General features: G+C 44.4%; 1 protein-coding gene across 1 annotated transcript in view; it reads right to left on the bottom strand.

Annotated features, from left to right (window-relative positions):
* Positions 1-24,100, bottom strand: part of Cds2 (CDP-diacylglycerol synthase 2) — a 55,330-nt gene that overhangs the window by 7,154 nt on the left and 24,076 nt on the right. The window contains exons 2-12 of the mRNA XM_008835903.2: positions 13,720-13,856; positions 12,529-12,625; positions 11,391-11,488; positions 8,899-9,038; positions 8,302-8,360; positions 7,481-7,563; positions 5,474-5,561; positions 4,678-4,746; positions 3,626-3,778; positions 619-738; positions 118-221 (exon numbers count right to left, since the gene is read on the bottom strand). Of these exons, the coding sequence (XP_008834125.1) occupies positions 118-221; positions 619-738; positions 3,626-3,778; positions 4,678-4,746; positions 5,474-5,561; positions 7,481-7,563; positions 8,302-8,360; positions 8,899-9,038; positions 11,391-11,488; positions 12,529-12,625; positions 13,720-13,856 (1,148 nt within the window). The remainder of the gene's footprint in view (positions 1-117; positions 222-618; positions 739-3,625; positions 3,779-4,677; positions 4,747-5,473; positions 5,562-7,480; positions 7,564-8,301; positions 8,361-8,898; positions 9,039-11,390; positions 11,489-12,528; positions 12,626-13,719; positions 13,857-24,100) is intronic.

The following is a 24,100-nucleotide window of genomic DNA, read 5'->3' as shown; positions in this document are numbered from 1 at the left end:
TAACGACTGAAAACTACATTCATATATGAAGTGTTTTTCACTGGAACTTAGATGAGACAGAATTTGAGGATTGCATCATACTTAAAATTCCACCAATACAGTGGAAAGGCATCATACCTGATAAAACTGGCGATGTACACATTGACAAAGGTGGCCATCAGGTACTGACAGTCAAAGCGATCCATGATGCCTCCATGACCAGGAATGGTATTGGCAAAGTCCTGTTAGAGACAAAGAGAGGGAGAGGCTGGGTTCACCAACAACCAAATCCCAGACTAATGGATCCACCCCAGTGTCTAACAGCTACACTGGGTACAGAGGACAATGGGAAGATGCACTGAATCAAATGCTCAGGTGATGGTAGGACACAATACTGTAAAATGTTCTCCTGATGAAAGAAATATTAACAAACTGAAAACTAACTCTGATTTTTCTTGGAAACAATTTATTCTTGTTTAACCCCTTGCTAAATTCAGCACATGGGTCAAAAAGAGTGCACATTAACTGCCGGGGTACATAAGCTGGTATGATAAAGGGGTGAGAGCTGATGGGACAGGGCAGGGGACAGAATGAAGGATGGGCAAGCAGGAACATATAAGGAGCAGAGGATTTCCCTACTTTGATTTTAAAGGCTCGTTTGAATCCACTTGCGAAGAACCCTCCAAAGGGGCCGATGAGCGAGGCAAAAGTGGAGAGGGCGATGCTGTGAATCTGAAAGGGGTACATCCGCACTGTTTTCTGAAGAAAATAAAGGAAGTAAAAGTCAAGGAGTGTGCAAATCCAGGCTTTTCACTTATTAATGGAAATAACTTGAAACAAGTTCTATATTATTTTATTCAGGACTTTTCCCCATCCTTAAATCTATAACATCTGGTCTATGGAAGGCATTAAGGTACTCTAGCCTGGAGTGGTAGCACATGCCTGTAATCCCAGCACTCAGAGGGTAGAGACAGTAAGATTAGGAGTTCAAGGCTAGCTTCAGCTATATAGGGAGTTCGAGGCCAGCCTGGGCTACCTGAGAACCTGCCTCAAACAAACAAAATTTCTGCTATCAACTTCTTATACTGTTTTGCTGGAAATATATCAAAAAAATCTAGTCTTAGCTCTATGTAAAAATATAACTTCAAAAGGAGAGTACTTTAGTAGTCTTCTCAGGGAACTGCGGGTATTCTTTGATATACCAGACTTCGATAAGGGTAGGTTCTCAAGAGTTAGATGCAGGCTAAGGAAATAGTTCAGCAGTTAAAGCACGTACTACACAAGTAAGAGGACTGGAATTTGGATCCCCAAAATTTAGGTAAATGCTAGGTGGGCATGGAAGCTGCCTGTAATTCTAGCCTCTGAAGACAGTGAAAGAGATCCCTAGAGGAAGCTGGTTAGTAAGACTAACCATATTGGTGAGCTCTAGGTTTGATTAAGAGACCCTGCCTCAAAAGAGCAAGGCACAAGGAGCTGGAAAGATGGCTCAGCAGTTAAGAGCACTTACTGCTCTAGCAGAGGACCAGGGCTCAGTTCCCAGCATCCATATCAGGCTGTTCACAACTGCTTGCAACCCTAATTCCAGGGATCTGAAACCCTCTTCTGGCCACCATGGACATTGCTGCATGTACATACATGCAGGCAAAACATTCATATACATAAAATTAAATTAAAAAATCTATTTTTTTTGTTTTTTATTTTGTCTTTTTGGTCTTTTTGAGAAAGGGTCTCCCTGTAGCCCCAGCTGACCTGAAACTTGCTATGTAGACCAGGCTGAGATTAAAGGCATGTGCCACCATGCCTGACTTAAATCTATTTTTAAAAAAAGTAAAATGGGCCAGGCGTGGTGGCGTGCGCCTTTAATGCCAGCACTTGGGAGGCAGAGGCAGGTGGATCTCTGTGAGTTCGAGGCCAGCCTGGTCTACATAGTGAGTTCCAGGACAGCTGGGGCTACAGGGAGACCCTGTCTCAAAAAGACCAAAAAAAAAAAAAAGTAAGATGGATAGAAGATCAATTGAAGAAGATTCCTGACATCAACCTCAGGACTCCATACACATGCTTGGTATACACATGTGCTGGCGAACATAAAAACATGCATACATGCATGTATACCACACACACATAAAAAGAAGAAAAACAAGTTAGGTGCAAGCCAAGAGTGATGGCACTCAGAAGACTGAGGCAGAGAGATTACAACCTCACAGGGAGATCCAGCCTCACAAAAACAAAAGCCAAAGTGGGTTAAAGAGATGGCTCAGTGGTTAAGAACACTGGCTGCTCTTGCAGAGGACTGGGGTTTGGTTCCCAGCACCCACACGGCCGCTAACCTATGTCTGAAACTCCAGTTCCAGGGGATCCGATGCCCTCTTCTGTCGTGCACAGGCACTGCATGGATACGGTGCACTTACATACATGTAAACAAAACACTCAGACATAAAATAAAAGTAAAGGTACAATATGGGATCTGAAATGCTAACGAACCTTTTCTGCTTCCTCACATTAAAACCCATTGGTCTCTCACACACTGAGAACTGGATCTTTTACCCAGACATGACTGTAGAACACCATATACCAGTCATTTTAAAAATATTAGGGCTAGCCGGGTGTGGTGGTACACACTTTTAGTCCCAGCACTCAGGAGGCAGAGGCAGGCAGATCTCTGTGAGTTCAAGGCCAGCCTGTTCTACAAAGTGAGTTCCAGGTTAGATGGGGCTACAGGGAGACCCTGTCTCAAAAAGACCAAAAAAAAAAAAAAAAAAAAAAAAAAAAAAAAAAACTTGGGGAAAAATATACCCCAATTCACTAAGCTATGCAAATCTTCTGCATGTGGGCACATTCTGCTACACAATGTCCAAACTGCCAGGTGCCATCAGAACAGTTATAAGCACCAGAAAGCTATTAGCTCACAGTGAGGGTGCAAACTTTCCAGAGTTCTCATTTTCACAGGTTTTAGCATTGAAAACAATTGCTGTCAGTCACTTTCTTTGAAGTGACAGACTCACTTCACTCTTTTCAAGAAAAATGTGTTACATACCCACATCTTTTCCAAATAATATTTCTTTTTAAATAAAAATTATGTCCCTAGAACAAAGCAGCTAACTGAGCTCACAAACAATTGTGCATGGTTTTTCTCTGGGCATACACTATACTTCAGTGTTAGCAGAAATGTTGTATGCGTACTTTCCATTTCAATACAAAGAATATTAAATGGAATCAAGAGCCAAGAAAATGTCAATAAAGTTAGTAATTCCAGTCTCCTCAAAGGCATTCACAGAGGCCTGTCTGCTGCTTATCTGCACCGAAGTTCAGCATGAAGCAAGTATGACCTGCTAGCCCAGGCAGTTTCAGCCTTAACTCACACCCAGGTGCTAGCAGTTTCACCCACCATTGAACTCTGCACCTTCACAGACATGTCAGCCAAGAGAAAGAGGCACAAATTATTCTGAAAAGAGCTGAGACTTCACAGACCCCCTTTAAAGAGATCTTAGGGTCCTCTAGGGACTTATAAGTCTCTGAAGGAACTACTCCCCTAAGTGATGTGACCTAGGCCTGACAGCTCTGGGAAGAAGAAAGCTAATGTCTCTGAAGAGCAAGTGGTGGCAGAGGGGACTCCTCTCTGTAATCACCCCATGTGAGTGGCACATACCCAGCCAATGACTGACTGGATCAACCCGGGAATGTTGTACTCCTGCAGGCGGAACAGGTCAGATGGTTCACAGTCCACAGTGAAGCTGTTGGTGTCGTTGTTGTATTCCACAGGACAGACGAAGCATCTGTACCCGGACATCACATAGGAGAGCTGAGGATGAAGAGCAGAGGGGCAGGCAAGAACACCAGCTGCAGCCATCCAGCCTGGCTGGCCAGTACTGGGTTGGGCCTCCCACCTCGCTCACTGTAAGCCTTGGGCTCAATCAGAGGTTCACGTTTCAGATTTTTCCTAAATTTTTTTTTTTTTTTTTTTTTTTTTTTTGAAGCAGGGTCTCCCTGTAGCCCCAGCTGCCCTGGAACTCACTATGTAGACCAGGCTGGCCTTGAACTCATAGAGATCCGCCTCCCTCTGCCTCCTAAGTGCTGGGACTACAGGCGTGCGCCACCACACCCAGCTTTACCTAAATTTTTAAGCAAAAAGATACATATGTCACTGGGAACTCACACATATGTACCCAAAGACTACAGGTCCTGAAAGAGCCTAGAAATGACCTGAGCAAAGAACTTTTCCTCCCACCAGGGGGAGCCCTTGTCCATTTTGCTCACGATCTCTAAACTCAGTGCTATCTGACATCACAGGAGGATGCCACAGTGACAGCCAGCACAAAAAAGGGAGAAACTGACCTGAGGATCAGAAGTAAGACGAGTGCCCCTCTAGGCAAGTCACATGCAGAAGATCTGGGTTGAAATAGCATATCTCATCTTACCCCTTACCTGGGGTGCCAGTCATCACCCTGATTTTAAAATACCAAATGTCTGGACATGAACGTGTCACCATGACTGGTCATGAGAGGGCATACAAGGTCCACATGGATTCTGCTCCTTAACTGCTTTAAAACTGGTTGGTAAAGGACAGTTAGTGTTGCTATGCTTATTACCTCTTTTGTTGAGATCACCATTGGGCAAGAGAGTCCCTGCTAGGAGAGACATATTCTCTACTCTTAGACAGCCCTCTGTCCCCTCCTCATCTAGATGGGAGCTACCACCTACCAGAAGGCCAAACACCACAGTAGCGAAGAAGCCCCCAATGAAGCCTTCCCAGGTCTTCTTTGGAGAGAGCTATGGACAGAGAACACATTGTCGGCAAAGGATACTCCTGCAACTCTAGTTTGGCACACGATTAATTATGTAAGGTATTTCTATATTAAATCTCTGTTCAGTTAATCATGTCACTTTCAGAAATCTCCCAAACATGTTTTTCTTGTTCCCCACCCTGTACTCTTCAGTTTCCCTTATTTCCATTTATCACTTATATACTTATATAGTATAAAATTATACATTAACTTAATAACAACGCTCAAATAAAGATGCCTAGAAGTATGCTATATAGTCTGTTAAAAATATTTGCTTTAGTAGATTTTTAAAAATTAAATATTTGAGCCAGGCATGGTGGTGCACGCCTTTAATCCCAGCACTTGGGAAGCAGAGGCAGGCAGATCTCTGTGAGTTCGAGGCCAGCCTGGTCTACATAGTGAGTTCCAAGACAGCTGGGGCTACAGGGAGACTCTATCTCAAAAAGACAAAAAAAAAAAAAAAAAAAAAAAAAAAAAAAAATTAAATATTTGGGGGGATGTAATGTAGGAGAATGTTTGCTTAGCATGCACAAGGCTCTGGATTCAATGCCCTATACTGACAAAAAAAAAATTAGTAAGTATTTGTCCTCTGGCTTTCTTTTTCTCTTACATATCCCCACAGTAGTATGAAGACAGGACTACAGTGGACAGCAGCTAGGTTTCCTCTCTATACTACTGTGAGCTATGACAACCTATATGGGAAATCCACTTACCTTAATGAGTGGTGTCCGACCAAAGAAAAAGCCAAACATATACGCCATGATATCATTACAGATTACACATGAAATGGGAACGATGAACCTAGAAATAAGCCCAAGAGAGTCAACTCTACCATAATTATTGTACCTTAGAAGCTAGTCAAGAGTGCCAATCATAAATTTCAGCATCAAATGCAACTCATTATAATTTAATTGAAAAAAATAAATAAATATAGAAAGGGGACTAGCTGGGAAGAAGGGGATCAGTGGGAGAGAAGTCAGAGAAGTCAGGGGTGAATATGATCAAAATATATCACATACATGTATCATAATGAAACCCATTATTATATATAATTAGTAAATGCAAATAAAAACTTGAAAACAAAGAAAATAAGCCAGGTATGGTTGTGTATACACCTGTAATCCCAGCACTTGGGAGGCTGATGAAGGAGAACTGCTACAAGTTCAAGGCCAGTTTAAGCTACACACTAAGACTGTCTCCAAAAAAGGAGAGAGGGACCAAAAATGCCATATTCTAGTACCTGATACATGGCAGGCATTCAGATATTTATTGAATGACTGAATAAATGAAGATAGCATTCTATAAACAGCTTCCAAAACTGCCATGTGTTCTTTTTTCATTACAAAGTAATGCATGAGAATAATGAACTGTAAAAGGCAGGAAAATTTTGCTTCATCCCCCATCCCTATTACCATTCCTCAAAATACCTATTTTAAATCATTTTAATTTTTCTAGTAATTTCCTGTATGTGTCTATGTGTCACGGTTGCATTTTTACCATTGCAGCACTAGTGAACCCTGGTGTTCCCTTGTATGGCACTAGCAGAAGCTAATACACATAGATACATTTTCTGTCTGCTCCCTCCCTGACTGCCATTCCTACCAGGAATAGGGCCGTTTCTACCCCACCCTAGTCACCTGAACCCTCCTCACCCTAGTACTCTTCTAATTCCCACATTACTTACTTAACCAAGGCTTCTAGCAGTCTCTATGCTCTATAACTATGTTAAGTCTTCGTAGTGAAGCCTTAACTTCCTAGTGAATTTGAGTACTAGCTACTAATAATGGGAGTTACACTTGGCCCTAAATTTGGACTTAGCACTCCTAAGAAATACCTAATACAAACTTAGAGAAGGAACTGATTGGTGCCTCCTCAAGCCATTCTAATTGTTTTAAGCCAAATGCTTAAGGCTAACTTTACATGAGCTCTTCAGAGCTGGAATACATCCCAGTTCTGAGATGAGGCTTGTGGGATTGTTACCGGCAACACTTAGCACCTCTCTCATTAAAGCAGATGTGCCTTGACATTCCCTCTAAGATCATCATCATCTAGCTTCTCCACTGACAATACTGATGAGCTTTCCTGCTGCAACACTATACTTCTGAAAGACCTCCTACTCAGAAGCAGCCTATTTTTCTTTTGACCCACAGCCAGATTCAAATTGTCGGTATTTTATTTATAATCGTAAAGGAAATCAGTTTCCCATACCTATTTCTCCCTTCTTCTTAGTTTACTGGGGTCAGATAACATTCAGCTGTTGACTCTTTGGTCCTGTTTCTTTTTCCAAGTGTGGAATTGACACTTTTCCAAAGTTCTTCTATTAACTACTGATTTACTGAAGCATGTGTCTTTCTTACCTTTAGTAGTTTACATTTGCTAGAAAATCAAGAATATTTACTCTACACTTTTGAGTGCATTGCCAGTTTGTTGCCTTTGGTTCTTTAACTTTCCCTGAGCCCGTCAGTGTAGAACAGAGCTTCTCATACTTTGGCCCTGACCAACAGCAGCAGCATCACCTGGGAATGTGCTTGAACTTCATCAGGCCCTACTTCAGACCTACTGAATCAGCTGTCTGTATCATAAACTAGCCTGCATGGAATTCTGATGGGCTCAAGGTGAGAACACTGGTTGGAAGTTGAGGCAGAGGTTCTTAGGCAACCCATGTATGAGAAACACCCACAAAATTTTTAAAAGCGAAAATTGGTCCCACAGTCACTTACCAGATCATTCCTTCAAATAAGTTATGGATAACGAGATGTGACTGGGTTACAACAATCAGTAATGTTACATGGGTCCAGCCAAACTGCAAAAAATCAAAATAAAACTCTACCTCAAAACAGCTTCAAAGAATAACCAGTGATAAACAGAAAATTACTGAGAAATAGGGACATCTGCTTTTATACCTGACATTGGAGAGGACACATTGTTCTTCCCAGTAAAAGTTCCATCAAAATCAGTCAGACCTAGGTAGTATATATACCTGCAGTCTACATTTGGAAGGCAGGATTGTGAATGTGAGGCCAGCCTGAGCTACATACAATACCCTATCAACAAACAAAAACAAACAGTAGGACCTATAGACTAGTGACTGAGTTCTTCCATGCTCTGAAGTCTGGGGATATTTCATTTTCCTAGTCAGAGAGACTTTCTCAGGTTGAGGCAGGGAATGACCACACCGAGCAATGAATCAGTCTCTGCAGCAATGTCTCTAAAGCTATAGCCTAGGCCCTGCCTGGAACAAAGACTTGCCATATGTGAATTAACAGTGTCTAAGTCCAGGTAGACACTGGGTCCAGGCACTTATCCTTCCTGCTCTAGTATCTAGATGCACACAGAACAAATTGCATCCACATTTTGATTTGTTACAGAAAGTATAAAAAGCCTGTTGAGTTTCTACAGATCATCTGGCCAGGAGGCTCAGTTGGTTAGTTTCTATAGATCTTCAAATAAAGCAAGAAATCAATCTCTCAATATATATCTCTCTCTCCGTACACACACACACACACACACACACACACACACGCTCACACACTTCCCTTACCATGTAGAACTGCAGTCGATAATGCTTCTTGACCAGACTCAATACAAACATGCAGAATCCTAGTTGGAGAAGGAAGAAGGAGAAAGGATAAAATGAGTCACACAGCATTTCTTTCATCTACTCCTTTAGCTGTGGTAAGTGGTCCACTGACTAATTCCTTTGCAACAATTAAGCAGTGCATTAATTTCAAAGTCCACAGGAGAAAAACTAGTTTACAGTCAATGTAAAGCTGAGCTGTCAGCTTGCTTCCTCACAGAGTCAGAGTTGACATCACAAAACTTTAATTAGGAACTGGAGAGATGACTCAGCAGTTAAGAGCACTGGCTGCTCTTGCAGAGGACCCGGGTTTGATTCTCAGCACCCACATGGTCTGTAACAATCATCTGTGACTCCAGTTCCAGGGATCCAATGCCCTCGTCTGACCTTCACGGGCACTGCATGACACAGGTGTACTTACACACATGCAAACAATACACTCATACACATAAAATAAAAATAATAAATATTAAAAGAAAAAAAAAACTTTAACCAAATCCTACAAGTGAGACAGAGAAACATAGTACCAACAAGAGAACTGGGGAAGCACAAGATGCATACCTGTCAGATATAGAGTAAAGGAAATGAACCGGTGGTATTTACTGAGAATCCTCAAAGGCTCCTCTCTCTGGACCAGAGTGAAGAAGTAATCTGTCACTGTCTCGCCATAGAAGAAATAGTTTACACACAGGAGAAAGTACCTGGAAAGGAAGATAGGGCAGTGCCACAGAAGGGTCCACAGCTCACCTCCAGATAGCTGGAGAAGAGGACAGAGCAGCAGCCCACCCCACCTTGAGAGCCTGTGACAGTCCTCAGAGGGATAAGAAGACCATGATTCCCTGCTCTCCACTGACACTCCAGGTAAGAAGGTGATCTATTAATTTGTGGCCCTTTCAATGTGCTCTCCCTTTATTATACACCTGAACTCAGTTTTGCCTCTTTGTGGTGTTCTTAACCTCAGACTCTCCAAAGTGCACCTCATCTACCTCCCTAAGCTCTTATTGCTCTTCCCACTGGACCACAGGAACCCTCCACTCTGGTCAAAAGTTGTTTACTGGGCTTTGCCACAGGTCAGCTCTGCTTTACCTCTTCCTTGCCTAGAACACCTTACCTTCTTCGCTTACCCACTGTTCTCATTTGTGCTCAAACTCCATCTTCAGAAAAATTTCCACATCCTCACATGCCCACATTTCTACCCACTGTTCTCATTTGTGCTCAAACTCCATCTTCAGAAAAATTTCCACATGCCCACATTTCTTTCCTTTCTTTCTTTCTTTTTTTTTTTTTTTGAGACAGGCTCTCCCTGTAGCCCCAGCTGTCCTGGAACTGGCTATGGCTATGTAGACCAGGCTGGCCTTGAACTCACAGAGATCTGCCTGCCTCTGTCTCCCAAGTGCTGGGATTATAGGCATGCACCACCATGCCCAGCTTCCTTTTTTAAAAAATATTTTATCTAATTTGTATGTGTGCATTGTACCTGTGTTGTACAATGCCTGCAGAGGACAGATGAGGGCATTGGATCCCCTGGAACTGGAGATACGAATGGTTGTTAGGTGCCATGTGGGTGTTAGGATCTGAACCTTGGTCTTCTACAAGAACAGTCAGTACTTTTAATCACTGAGCCATCTCTCCGGCTCCCCCAGCCCCCCACCCCCACATTTATTTCTATAGAAAGCAGTATCTGATCACTTCATTAGGCAATTAGTTAGGGCCCATCTCAGAGCATGTCTCTCTTGGAAGCTTGGCTCTGATCAGTACCCTTTCACTAGAACCAACTCTGCATCTGTTTACATGAGGGGACAGACACAACCCATAACTTTTGAACCCTCTATTACCCTAAGTACAGTCATGCTGCACCACCCAAACCCTCAATAGTGAAGAGGCCTCTCTTTTCTTTTTTTTTTGGTCTTTTTGAGACAGGGTCTCCCTGTAGCCCCACCTGGAACTCACTATGTAGACCAGGCTGGACTGCCTCTGCCTCCCAAGTGCTGGGATTAAAAGCATATGCCACCATGCCTGGCCCTCTTTTCCATTAAAAAAAAAAAAAATTATAGTACAAAAACTTCAAAATTGGGTTTATTTTCCATTATAAGAAAAAAAATGACCTTTGCCAAGTGACCACAGCTAGGGTCAGGCCTCCTGGATGCTAACACAGCTGACCAGCGATAGAATAGCTACAAAAGAGAGCTACACCTTAGCTCAGGGAGCACTACAAGGTCCAAGTGAAGGCTGAGAGTGAGCTTGTACTGCTGAGTGATGGGAGGCACATGAGAAGTGTGTGCCCATCTGAGCATGTCAGCTACCTTTGCTGTGACCAAGTTTCTGGAGCACAAAACACTACTGCCTGGCCCACTGAGTCACAAAGCATTAGCACAGAGGGTGGGTCTTCTCAGCACTATGCAGCACTCTGCTCAAATGACGCAACCTGAGAATAGTATGGCCAACAAGCAGGGTTTCAGTCAGGAAAGATTCTCAGACATCATCTATGCTATAGTTCTGTGCTTTTGTTTTAAGGCAGCCAAATCCTTTTCTAGGAAAAAGAAAAAGCAGAATTTCTATGCAGGAGCCCAAACCCTATGCTGCCCACCCAGCCAAGTGCCTCAGAGTAAGTAGGGCTCCAGCAGATGAAGCCTCAGCAATCTGCTTTAGTAATAAGGAAATCAAGTTTCAGAGACAGCAACACCAACAGCATTACTCGCCAACTCCCAGAGCAGTCTAGGCGACGCTAGCTTACTATAGCATAAAGAAGACTTTGATCTTGGAGCGGGGATGCCAAATACTGTATCTGGCCCCAGCAGTCTAAGGAATCCTAATACCAAGGCAAAATCTGCCCTCCTCCCCTCCACAACTCATGCTGGTTTCTTCTAGGGAAGACACCAGACTCCTAACAGCTACTGGAGACTCCTCAAAGGCAGCCATACAGTTTGGCCTATGAAAGACTCAGGTTCAACGGTAACTGTACAAGTTTGAGGTGACAACTGTCTCCACCCACCATTACAGTAAACAACCACATCCAAATCAGGTAAGGTGCCCCATGGGACCAGAGAGCTTACCAGCTGAGGGTCCTGAACCAGGGCAGGTCATAGGAGTGGTACACATTGTAGCCAATAGTGATTATCTCGTGGAAACACTTAATCTGAACACACATTACCTGCCAAACACAGAAGAATTAGTGTTCTTAGTCTTCAGAAAGGGAAACCAACTGGTTATAGGCCTTCAAAAAAAAAAAAAAAAACCACCATATTTAAGAAATTTTTCAGCCTTACAATGATTCTGTTTTCTTCCTTTCTTTCTCATACCATCCCACAGGGTAGTGTAAACCTTATGTTACAAAAAGTAGGTCCAATTGCTCATAATAAAATATACAGTCCTGCCAGGCGTGGTGGTGCACGCCTTTAGTCCCAGCACTTGGGAGGCAGAGGCAGGCAGGTTTGAGGCAGCCTGGTCTACACAGTGAGTTCCAGGCTAGCTGGGACTACAGGGAGACTCTGTCTCAAAAAGACAGAAAGAAAAAAAAAAACACAGTCCTAGGGGCTGGAGAGATGGCTCAGCAGTTAAGAGCATTTGCTAGTCTTACAGAGGACCCAGGCTCAGTTCCCAGGATCAATACGGTAGCTCTCAATAAGCTGGAACTCCAGTTCTAAGGGACCTGATACTCTCTTCTGGTATCAAGCACTGCACATACATGGTTCAGGGAAAACACTCATACACATAAAATAAAAACAAGTCTTAAAAATACAGTCCCAGTGTCCTAACTTTTATTCTAGAACCTCCCAGGACTCAACCAAGCCTCTTCCCCCTTTGACTCGGAATATAAACCATGTGGAAGGCCCCAAATTCTTTGCTTAGCACTCAACATGTAGCCCTAGCTTTAACAGTGGGGAGACTGAAAGCAGTTCTGTGGATTTCAGCTTCTTAATGAAAACTTTAAGTCCATAAGAGAGGCCCCAGGAAAGAAAACCAGTCACACAAACAAACAGCTGGGGTCACAGCTCATGCCAATGATCCTACCATTGGCAGTTGAAAGATAAGGAGTAACAGATGGTCTGAGAAGGGTTCTGAGAAGCCTGGAGCTCCGAGGATTACCAGACTCAAACCACTACAGGTACTGTAAGCAGCCGGCACTGCAGGTGACCAATCCTACAGAAAAAACTGGAGGCAAAACTAAAACAGCATGTCAATAGTACTTACAATCATCATTAAAACCATTGGTCCCAGGTAAATGATAATGAAGAAAAATGCAATCATGGCCAAAGTCAGGATGCCTCTCACCCACCAGTTCTTCCATCTAGAGAGAGTAGGGAAAGGAGAAACACCAATTAGATGCCCAGAAAGAACCAAAGCATAAACCCAAAGGAAATGGCCTTTTCTAAAACTGGAAGGCCCTGAACTAAATCTGCTCCAGAGCATGACTTTCACCTCAACAGAGGCGCTGCCACTCACAGGTGAGCGATCAGGACCACTAGCACCGATGCCTCACTCACAACCAAACTCGGCACTGCTGAAACTATACCCAGTGCACATCTTTTTTTTAAATGTCTGCATTTATGTAAGTGCACTCGTATCCTGCAATGCCTGCCAGAGTCCAAAAGAGAGTACTGGATCCCCTGGAATTAGAATTACAAATGGTTGTTAGCCACCATGTGGGTGGTGGGAACTGAACCCAGGCCCTCTGCAAGAGCAACCAGTGCTCTTAACTGCTGAGTCATTTCTCCAGCTCCCAGTACACATCCTATGCAAGTATGGGAAGGGAGAAGAGGGCAGCAAGGAAGACAGTGTCCTCTGCTTCTGTGTGTACATGGCTGATGTCCACAGCTGCTTCTCTCTGAAGAAAAGACTCCCACAATTTCTTCCTGCACCTGGCTTCTACATGGCATAGCCCTAAATCATCAAAATAGTAACGGTGGTACTAGGCAAAGATAGGAACAACTATTACAAATACACACAAGACACTTTTATAAGGATTTTATATATCAACTCAATTCAATCCTCAACACATTGTAATTGATTTTATTTCAAATGGCATTATTTTAAATTGTTATATTTGTACATATTAGATCCTGTAGCAAGTTAATGGTGAGGCTATAATTTAAATCCTTTTACCCACTGGAGGGCATACAGGAACACTTTCAGATAATCTGTGTTTCTCATATACCCACACAGCTGGTGTTAGAAGGACTAGCTTCTTAAGAGCCAGAAGTTGAGATATTTCTTAGTTCTTTCTGGAGAACTGAAGAAATTGCTCATAGTGGCTATATATCGAAGATGGGAAACTAACCCTTGAATCAGAAACCCTAACAGCCTAAATCTTCCATGGTAATGGGACAGATTGCAAGAAGCCCCCCTGCCCCCAAAAAGCATCTGCATCATAAGCCAGGTTACCTCGAGGACAAGTTGGAAAGGGCCCTGTTAAGGACCTCTGGGGTATCATCTATGGAGGCTGGTGGGGGAGCTGGTTCTGCTCGGCTTTCACTGTCTGATGCAGTCTCTCCATCTATCTTTGCTTCTGACTCCAATTCCTACAAGGCAAGGACAGAAGAGCAAAAGGTCAAAAATGCTGGGTAAACTATTGGCAAGTGTGTGACTATCATGGGAAATCTGGACAAAAAGAACCCAAACAGGGCCTGGCACAGTGAGGTGACAGAACAGATGGAGCACACAGCAATCCTGACAGTGTTCTGACATATGCGAGGCATCTGCACCATGCACAATCTGTTTACTGCCTACCCCCTCAGGAGGGGGAGATTATGGAGAAGACAGAAATGGCTCACTTGTATCCAAACAATCCAAGCAAAAAGGAGACTGTGACTGATCTCCTAAGGGCCTGTCCCTGAGCCTGCCCTTGGTCAAGTGCCTCAGTTCCATACCTGTGTTAGACCATCAGTACCCAGGAACAGCCATCCATTTCTGAAAACCCCTCTCTGCCTCTGCTATGCCACAGCACGCTGTGGAGGGTTACAGTCTCCAGAATGGCCAGTGGCACTGACTGGATTCTCAGAGGGGAAGCCAGGTATGTGACCTGTTACCCCCCATGTGTCAGTGAATGCCACAACACTCCAAAGCCCAGATGATGCTTTCAGGACTTCACACGAGCACCCTTTGAGAAGGCTGCCACTGCCAATGTGGAAGCCCCACCTTGTAGTCCATTCAAGTCAATGCTCTAGCCAATTCACCTCACCTCTGCCTCCACAAGACCCTGGTCATCAGTAAACTCGGAACTGTAACTCCAATAGAGTTGCCATGCAGGCCTGGTCCATAAAGGAAACCCCTGCAGAAACTGACCTTGTCCCAGCCTGAGAGGAGGTGTAAGAGTATACCAGTCACAAGCTCAACCCCAATACCTAGTAGCTGGCTACTTTGAATCCTACAGACCATCTTATTTCTCAGATCTTTTATTTCTTTTTTTGGGGGGGGGGGTCTTTTTAAGACAAGGTCTCCCTGTAACTCCAGCTGGCCTGAAACTCACTATGTTTTTGTTTTTGTATTTTGTCTTTTTGAAGCAGGGTCTCCCTGTAGCCCCAGCTGTCCTGGAACTCACTATGTAGACCAGGCTGGCCTTGAACTCACAGAGATCCGCCTGCCTCTGCCTCCCAAGTGCTGGGATTAAAGGTGTGTGCCACCACGCCCGGCCTGAAACTCACTATGTAGACCAAGCTGGCTTTAACCCACAGAGATCCCCCTGCCTCTGCCTCTGCTGGGATTAAAGGCATGTGCCACCACACCCGGCTCAGATCTTTTATTTCTTAAGGGAATAAATTCCTGTAAGAATAAGTAGATGGGGAAAAAAAATCAGATCACTTCAAATTGGAGCAAGAACTCAACTTGGTACTTGCAGAGCCTCCAGTGTGAACTGCATGCCTCTTCCCTGTGAGCCTCAGAGCAGAGCAGGGAGAAGGGGAGACACAGAAAGCCCTGGCTACAAACAGAAACACGGATTCTGAGGCCCAGTGCCCATGTGAACCCACATCTTCTAGTTCCAACACACTCATTCCACTACACGTTCTTTCATTTTATTTTATTCTTCACTGAGAAACTGAAAACGAAGTAGATTAAAAATGGCAAGCAGGTGTTTTTTAGCACATCTTTGAAGATCTCTGTGAAAAATACATAAACCATTACTTTTTTGAAAGTTGAATAAATTTAAATTTCTCCCATGCATAAATTCACGTTTATTGGCTATTTGAATATCTTCTTTTGTGAAGCATTTGTCAAACTATTGGTCAGTTGTGGTTTCATTTGTTTTTTTTTTGTTTTTTTTTTTGGGTCTTTTTGAAACAGGGTCTCCCTGTGGCCCCAGCTGTCCTGGAATGCACTATGTAGACCAGGCTGGTCTTGAACTCACAGAGATCCACCTGCCTCTGCCTCCCAAGTGCTGGAATTAAAGGCATGCGCCACCACGCCCAGCCTTACTTCTATTTTTTTAATTTTCTGTATGTACTGGATATTTTAGTTGTTAACCTTTCTTCTTTCCTCTTCTTTTTTTTTGGTGTTTTTGAGACAGGGCCTCCCTGTAGCCCAAGCTAGCCTGGAACGCTCTGTGTAGACCAGGATGGCCTCCATCTTCACAGAGATCTGCCTGCCTCTGCCACCCAAGTGCTGGGATTAAAGGCATGCACCACCGTGCCTGGGTAGTTTGTAGGATTTTTAAAAATGTATTCCATTTTTGCTGGGCATGGTAGCACATGCCTTTAATCCCAGCACTCAGGAGGCTGAGACAGGCGGATGTATGTGAGTTCAAGGCCAGCCTGGTCTACATAGTGAGTTCCAGGACTGACTATGTAGCTGGGGCTACAGGGAGATCCTGTCTCAAAAAGATCCCCCCCAAAAAATGTATTCCATTTTTAAGAATTTTGTGTCACAAATATTTTCTCCCCGCCCCATGTTTTCTTAGCCTCTGGATTCATTCATTCACATTCTCTGTCTCTGTCTCTCAATGCTGCTCATAATGAGGATTCTTTTATTAAATTGTCTCCCAGACTAACCATAAATTCCTAAAGGCTGGCCCATGGCATCTTGTTCTCATTTCCTCATGCCTGGCCCATATCAAAATGCCTACTAATGGGTAGGATGGAAGGAGGGAGAGAGTTAACCCCCAGTATGGTGGAGACTTAGCTGTGCCCTCATGGTGATGGCTATTTCTAAGTTAGTTTACAACTGTGATAAGAGTCTGCTGATACAAGAGACAACTGGCTCTACTAAAGAAATGTAAGGATGGCTTCACTGGCAGGGAAAAGCCACAGATTCTACCATCACTGAGTCAGATGGCTCCAAACTTTGAAGTTCCCACTTTATGAAAGGGGCCCCCTCCTCACCTGTATGAATTCCTTTTTGTGTGTTGTTTTCATTGTGTTTTACAGTCCTGGGGATTAAACCTGGGGTCTTGCACATACTAGACTACCATGCTACCATTGATCTATTCCTCAAGCCCCAAAGAGATATAACTAAACTCCATAGGAGCTGTTGTCCAACTCCACCACCTTAGAGGCTCTGAAACATACTAACACCCCAGGATTGCCCTTCTCCAGTTAGACAAAATAAAGAAAGTACACTCTCACCCTACTGGCAACCACCTACAACTAAGATAAAATAACAATGTTTTGTATTTATCTAGTACTAAACCCTAAACCTCAGGGCTTCAAAATGTGCATGGCCCACTAAGGCTCTCAGACACACTCCAGGAGCATCCAGAAGCTCCAGGAACTGAGCCAAGCACCACAAAAGGCCCAGCACAAGGTTATTTTTAATGTATCTATCCTGTTGTCAAGGAGACACAAAGGCTGCTGGATTCCCAGGCAGAAAAGAATAGGAACGGAGCCTAGTGCTGGGGAAGTTACAGGGAAGATGCTAAGACTCTCTCTGGACCGGGTGGTGGCACATACCTGTAATCCCAATACTCAGGAGGCTAAGGCTGGAGACTACTGTGAGCTTGAGGTCTGCCTGGGCTATAGAAGAAGTTCCAAGTTAGTCAAGGCTACACAGTAAAACTGTCTCCAAATTTAAAAAAAGTCAGCATGGCAGTGCACGCTTTTAATCCCATGGGGGATGATGGGGGTGGGGCAGACAGATCTCTGTGAGTTCCAGGTCAGGTCACCCTAGGCAACATAGTGAGACTTTGTCAAGAAAAAAAAAAAAAAAATCTTCAGAGACCTTTTATTAACTTCAAGCCTAATACCACACACACCTCCAAACTTAATTCTGCTTCCCCTGCCCCAAAAGAAGGATAAAGAGAGGTATCCTAAGGTACCAGGCAGTAAAAGGAAATAAAGAACTATCACAAGAGACTGCTGTCATTCCCAAAACCTCAGAGTGACTGGAATGGAGGACTAAGAAATTAAGTCTAAAAGAAGGGAATTCCCTAGGTTTTTCCTATCTCCAATGAGTAACTGCAGTCTCCCTCTCTGGAATAAGCATCCTGGGGGCAGGAGACCAATACCTCATAACACTATTCTTTCCATCAAACAAGTGAGAAAGGTGAAAGCCAGTCACCTCTCCAGCTCCTGAGCTGTAAGCCCAGGCATGGAAATCAGGATGGAACTGGCCAAGGGAACAGAAACCTACAAGAACCTAAACCTGTGGTTTTTCTGGTCCCTCCTCAACCCATGGGCAAAGACCCTCCACTGAGTAAAAGAGCTGCTCCCGTGAGGGCAAGGGAAGGGGAGTGCTGGCAGCAGCTTCCACAATGGGTCTAGAAGGAGATGGGGACCTGAAACCCAAGCTCTGGCCTAGAATAAAAGCAGCACATTGTGAACAAAAAAATACGAAGTGCTGAGCATATTCATCAGTTTGCTGCTTCTGGGGATGGCAAGACAGTCCAGGAAGACTGCGTGTGGCAGTTTCAGTCTGGGAAGCAAGGCTGGCTCATGCTCCCCACACTCAGCAACAGGTCTCCTTCTCTGGTCTTCCTGGTGGGGAAGAGTCTCTGGATCTCAGACGTTGGGGGGATAAAATGCAACCCCAATGGAAGCCTGTGGTGGCCTGTCCTGTCAGCATATCTCACACCACCTCTACTAACCTGCCCACAGCACACAGGTCGAGTACCTTAAACACCAGCTAACCTGGGTACCAATTCCAAGGAGGGTTGAGTGGAGGGAAAAACAGTGACGTGGACAGCTAATACATTACTTGAATGCAGCATCTGCCTGCATAGCTTTCTTTTTTCACAGAGACAATCCAACTAAAACATGACCCCTCCCTTGAGCCAATGTGCGATGTCTAGTACATACATGCAGGCCAGAACCTATTTCTCATCCTCGTTTCTTTCTCTTACATTTTTCAACAGGCATATTGGGACATATACACACCTTCGTATGTATAAAGTGGGGCACATGGCAAAAACATCACATACACGGCTTCCCAGAGGCCTGGGCTGCTTGTCCACAGCACCAGGCAGTGCCTGGAACATAGCAAACACACAAATATTTGAACTAACAATGAGCTAATGAACTCTACTTGACCTCCCCTAGAACACAGGTCCAGACTATGAACATACACTGTTAGAACCCAGCTGCTATTCAGGCCACAATACCTGCAGTGGTTCTCTCACAGACACTTGACAGGAATCTACTGAGTCCCTAGCTAAGAGACTCCCAAGTGCCAAGATTTCTCACCTATAAAGTGAGTTGACATCAAAGAGGGTATTCATGGCCATACCTCCTGCCCCCTCCACCCTTCCCTACCACCTTCCTGAGAATCAGAGAGTCTGGCCACAGGTTTCTGCTGTGAGCCTCCCCCATCCTCAGAGTTCTAAGAAGGGACTCCTTTCTGTCATGTCAGTCCTGATATCCTCTCTTCAGAGTCCTCACCATGTTGGCTGAACCTCAGAACCCCACCACACTGCTTTCTGCCTGCCCATCCATAGTTAACTCTTCTAATAAATTGCATCTCAGTGTCCCTCAACAGACACCTTATACCTTCCACACTTTACTGAACAAGACAGCACCCATATCAACTCCCAGCTCACATGCACAACACACACACCTTGCCTCCACTCCTCCTCACTGGCCCTAGCACCCACTCCTGCCTCTCTCCCTGATGGGCACAAGTCTGTGGAAGGCTCATTTCTTAGAGCAGCAGTGCATAGAGGACAGGCCGCCTTGCCATTCCAATCTCAGCTCAGCTTCCAGAATCCCTCCTCCTTTCCAGGACTCCTCCTTCCTTTCCTTACCCCTCCTCCTTTCCAGGACCCCCCCCCTTCCTTCCCAGGGTCCCTTCCTCCAGGACCCTTTCTCCTTTTCAGAGTCTCTCCTCCTTTTCAGGATCCCCCTTCCTTTCTAGGACCATTCCTCCTCCTTCCTTCCTTTCCAGTCCCCAGGGCCAAGAGCAGAGGCTGAGCAGGACAGACCCTCAGCCATCTCCCATCCTCCCACAGTTCCTGAGCCACTCCCAGAGGGGATGGTGATGGTAAACAGGAAACAGCACTGCTCTAAAAGAAGCACACAGAGCAACGGGACATGGAGAGTCCCAGAAACCAAGAGCCAAGCAAAAGCTATTTGTATTTGGAAGACACCACCTTGAGGCAGGAAGCCTGCATCCAACAGAAGCAGAGAAGACAGTGGAGAAGAAAGCAAAGGGACAATAAATAGACAAGAGTCCCTGTGTCAAGGTCTAGCTCTTCCTAGGGAGGGACCTTGCTCAGTCTATAACAGCCTGTGAAACTTATTTCTGCTATTGCTTTCTAGGTGAAATCTCTGTTGTTTGACTTCTTCCCTATTTTCTCCCATTCAAACTTAATGATCAGTATTTCATGCAGGCCTGCCTCGGGCTTTCAAAAGCAACAGCCTTTTGACGCTCCCCTGGTAGCTTCAAAAAGGACCAGGACAGGACAGAGGCCCTTGGCACTGTGGATTCAGAATACAGGTAAGGTAGGTCTCACCCTGCTCTACACCCCATTTCTTTACCAGACACTGCTATGTCTGCTGCTAAAATTTTCATATTATTTCATTCATGTCTGCCAAAGAAGAGTTAAAACCTGGGGCAAGGAAATAAGTGGCAGGTATCACTCACTAGGTTTTAATTCTCTTTCATGTTCAAGAAAATTTCATCAGAAAGTGGTATTCAGCATAGTGGTGGTTATGCATCCAACAGCTTCCCTCCCCATGGGCCCAGCATTCCAATTCATAAGTTTCATTTACTGAACTGGCTCCCTGACCTATAACTATTTTTTACACTGCTTTATATGCAAATTGCAAGCCTCTTCCTGGAGCAAAGACAGCAGTCTAAGTTTAGCCTCACTGCTAAATGCCAGCCCTACCAACTTGAGCAAGCCTTGGGGCCAAGTGCAAGGGTAATCAACTCTGCCACCTACGCAGACAAGTCCCTGGGAGAGAAACTGTCAGACAGAGGATCCATAGGAAATGTCAGGATTCCTAGCCAGCATGGTTGCCCATGCCTTTAATCCCAGCACTTGGGAGGCAGAAGCAAGTGGATTTGTATGAGTTGGAGGCCAGTGTGGTCTCCACAGCAAACCCAGGCCAGCTGGGGCTATAGGGAGACCCCGTCTCAAAGAGACCAAAAAAAAAAAGGAGGGGAAAAAAGAAAAGTAGATTAGTGGTTGCCTAGGGGAGGGGGAGGGGGGAGGGGGAGGAGGAGGAGAAGGAGATATCAGGATTCCTATGTCCTTCTCAATTGGAAAGCCAAGTAGGTTTCCACCTGAGTTCTTACAGGCCAAAAAGATAAACTGTATGCGTGCATACCTGTGTTAGGAAGAACAAAGAAATACTTCTAGCCCTTTCTAATACTATTCCTATTTGACAGTTACCTGAAGAAAGGATCAGAAAATGAGTCCTACACTGAGAATTTAGAATTGTAGGAGCAAAGGAAACTTCATCTCTCCACTTTGAAGGTTGATAATTGAGTCTGCTGGAGAAAAATACCTATATAGATTAGCAAGAAAAAGCATACAAATTTCTTACCTCCAGAAGGAGGGGCCAATCACAGGGGCCTGTGCATTCACTGAAGAGACTTAGAAGTTTATCTACCCGCTTCATTGGGAGGACAACTGAGGGAAAGTAAACCATTTCTAGGAGTGGTGACTGGGCCTAGAGAGCAGATGCTAACTATGACAAAGTTTGTCCTGATGGAGTCAAGTCTAGTCTTCCCTCCTGTGATATGGCTCAACCTCCTCTAGTTGCTAGAGGTATGTGGGAAAAGAAAGTTACAACTGCAACTCTGCTGGATACAGCTGGTCATTTGAGAATTTCAGAGAAGACCACTCTGAGCTTTGGGAATGTTAGAGGGATCAGGCTGACCATGGGAGAGAAGGGCCAAAAGATCTTGATTCTGAGACTTAGTTCCAAGTATTCAGCATTTACAAAGTGCCAACTTTGGGGCATCACTTCTGAACACCAGCAGAGTTGTCCCCACAACAGCATACCCTGCCCTCAGAAAGTCTCCTGTTGATACCAAGAGCTGCAGAAAATGCTTTCAGCAACCACAGATGAACTGCTTTCACTTCAGGCTTCCCTCCAGGTAACTGCAGAGAGAAGGCCATGGGGCTGGGTGAGGTAGGCGGTTAAAAACCTAATTGGCTGTGAGCCACTTTACCTCCAGACAAAATTATTTAAAAGGCCACTGGGAGCCAGCCATGCCCTTGCCTCCATCTCTGAGACTCACACAACTGATAAGCCGCTTTCCTCTCTCTTCCCACCACTTCCTTCCCATAGGCCCTTCCTTAGGGCCATCTAAGCAGGCTCAACAATAAAGAACTTCTGACAGATTAGCCTTTTAATGCACTTTCTTCCCACTTCACAGAAGACCTTGGGGAAGAGCTATCCACACCCACTCCCAGACTGTACCATTCCTCAGACCACAGTAAGCCAACCTCATCTCAGCCCATTATGCTGAAGCTTTGCCACAAAGGCCTCACCATTAAACCCCTCCCAACTCAGTCCTCATCTCTCAGCAGCTTTTGATGCTGTTATCCTTTGGCTTTCCAACAGCACATCCTCCTGGTCTTTCACCTGCCTCTCTGGCCCAGCCATCTTTAACTGGCCTTCTTTTTAAGCAGCTCCTCTTCTTCAGTCTGTTGCTTAATTTGATTTTTCAGGAGCTTGTTCCAGGCTTTTTTGTTCTACTGCTGTACAGGCAGTAGAACAGGTAATCCCATGTAAACCAGGCCTCCAACTCTCCTCTCTTGCAGGCTGAGGATCAAACTCAGGGCCTAGCACATGTCAGGCAAGCTCTCTACCTCTAAGCTGTATTCTAGCCTTCAACTAGCTCTTGAAGACCCATCTATCCAAATGTCTTCCAGAAGTCTCCACTGGCACCTGAAACTCTCCATGTGTCCAAAATCAAATTCTCCAGCTCTTCTCACAAACCTTCTCCTCCTACTATGTAACCTGTCTCAGAAAATGGTACCCTCTACCCTGATTTTCTATCATGAAATATGGCTCCTCCCTCAATTTCTACACCTCACCAATTTATTTTGTTAATGCTTTCAGCTGCATCCCCTCCTTCCCATCACCTCTGACTCACTTAATTCAAGCCAATATCATCATTTCTTCTCTGGTAACTGCCACAGCCCAACTAGTCACCCTGCTCTAGTTCTGAATCCACCCACTCTTGACACTGCAGCAAAAGAACCTGCGCAGAAAGAACATCTAATCACAATCACTTCCCGCCTCTCACCTCCTGCATAGCAGAGCAGGGAAGCCCAGTACTCAAAGAGCAGGTCTAAACTCTCAAATGCCGTACAAACGCCCTTGGAACCAGGTCTTGTCTAAGTTTATCTCTTGCGGCCATTCTAAATGACAGCTCATATTAAAAAACTAGAGAGATCTCAAACGACTTAGTGATGCATCTTAAGGCTCTAGAAAAAAACAAAAAGCCAATCCCAAACCCAGTAGGTGGCAAGAAGTAATAAAGATTGAGAAATTAATGAAATGGAGACTAAAAGAACAACATACAAAATCAGTCAGAATTGGTTCTCTGAAAGTTAGTAAGACTGACAAATCCTGAGCCAAACTGACAAAAAGAAGACCCAAGTTAACAAAATTAGAGGCAAAAAAAGGTGGTGTTACGACAGACGCTAATGAAATCCAGAACATCAATATAGAAAACTTTGAAAACTTATTCTTCAAAAAGTTGGAAAACCGAGAAAAAGTGGATGCATTTACAAATGTACATGACTTACCAAAATTAAAGCCAGAAGACATAAATAACTTCTTAGCATTTTTATTTGTGTGAGTGTTTTCCCTGCAAGTACGTAAGTGTACCATGTGCATGTAAACCCGTGGAAGCCAGAAGATACCTGGAACTTGCCAGCCACCCACCCTAGCCTTCTTGGTAAGTTCTAGGACAATGAGAGACTTAGTCTCAAAAAATCAAAGAGGAAGGAGGATAGCACCTGAGGATCAGTAACAGAGGAGGTGGTCCTCTGGGTTACACACACACACAATCACACTCACATGTGTATGTGTTTTGTACTGCTGTTTTCGTAACTATTTCTTAAACTAACAGGGTAGGTTGGGGAGTGAGAACATCTAATTTTGTGAGTTTGTTTTGTTCCCTTTTGTTTTGTTTTTGAGACAGAGTCTCTCTATAGCCTCGGCTGGCCTGGAACTCACTTTATACTCAATCTCACAGAGATCGGCACACACACGTATGACACACATACAATTCATTATATTTTACTTTACATTAAGAAGATATTTTCTAGGCAGGTATGATGGTGCACACCTTTTAATCCCAGCTCTCAGGAGACAGAGGCAGGCAGGTCTCTGTGAGTTTGAGGCCAGCATGGTCTATACAACGAGTTCCAGGCCAG

Source organism: Nannospalax galili, unplaced genomic scaffold (assembly GCF_000622305.1).
Source record: "Nannospalax galili isolate Female #2095 unplaced genomic scaffold, S.galili_v1.0 scaffold118, whole genome shotgun sequence".
NCBI lineage: Eukaryota > Metazoa > Chordata > Mammalia > Rodentia > Spalacidae > Nannospalax > Nannospalax galili.
Note: the sequence above shows the minus strand (reverse complement) of the source record. Positions and strands in the feature narration are given on the sequence as shown.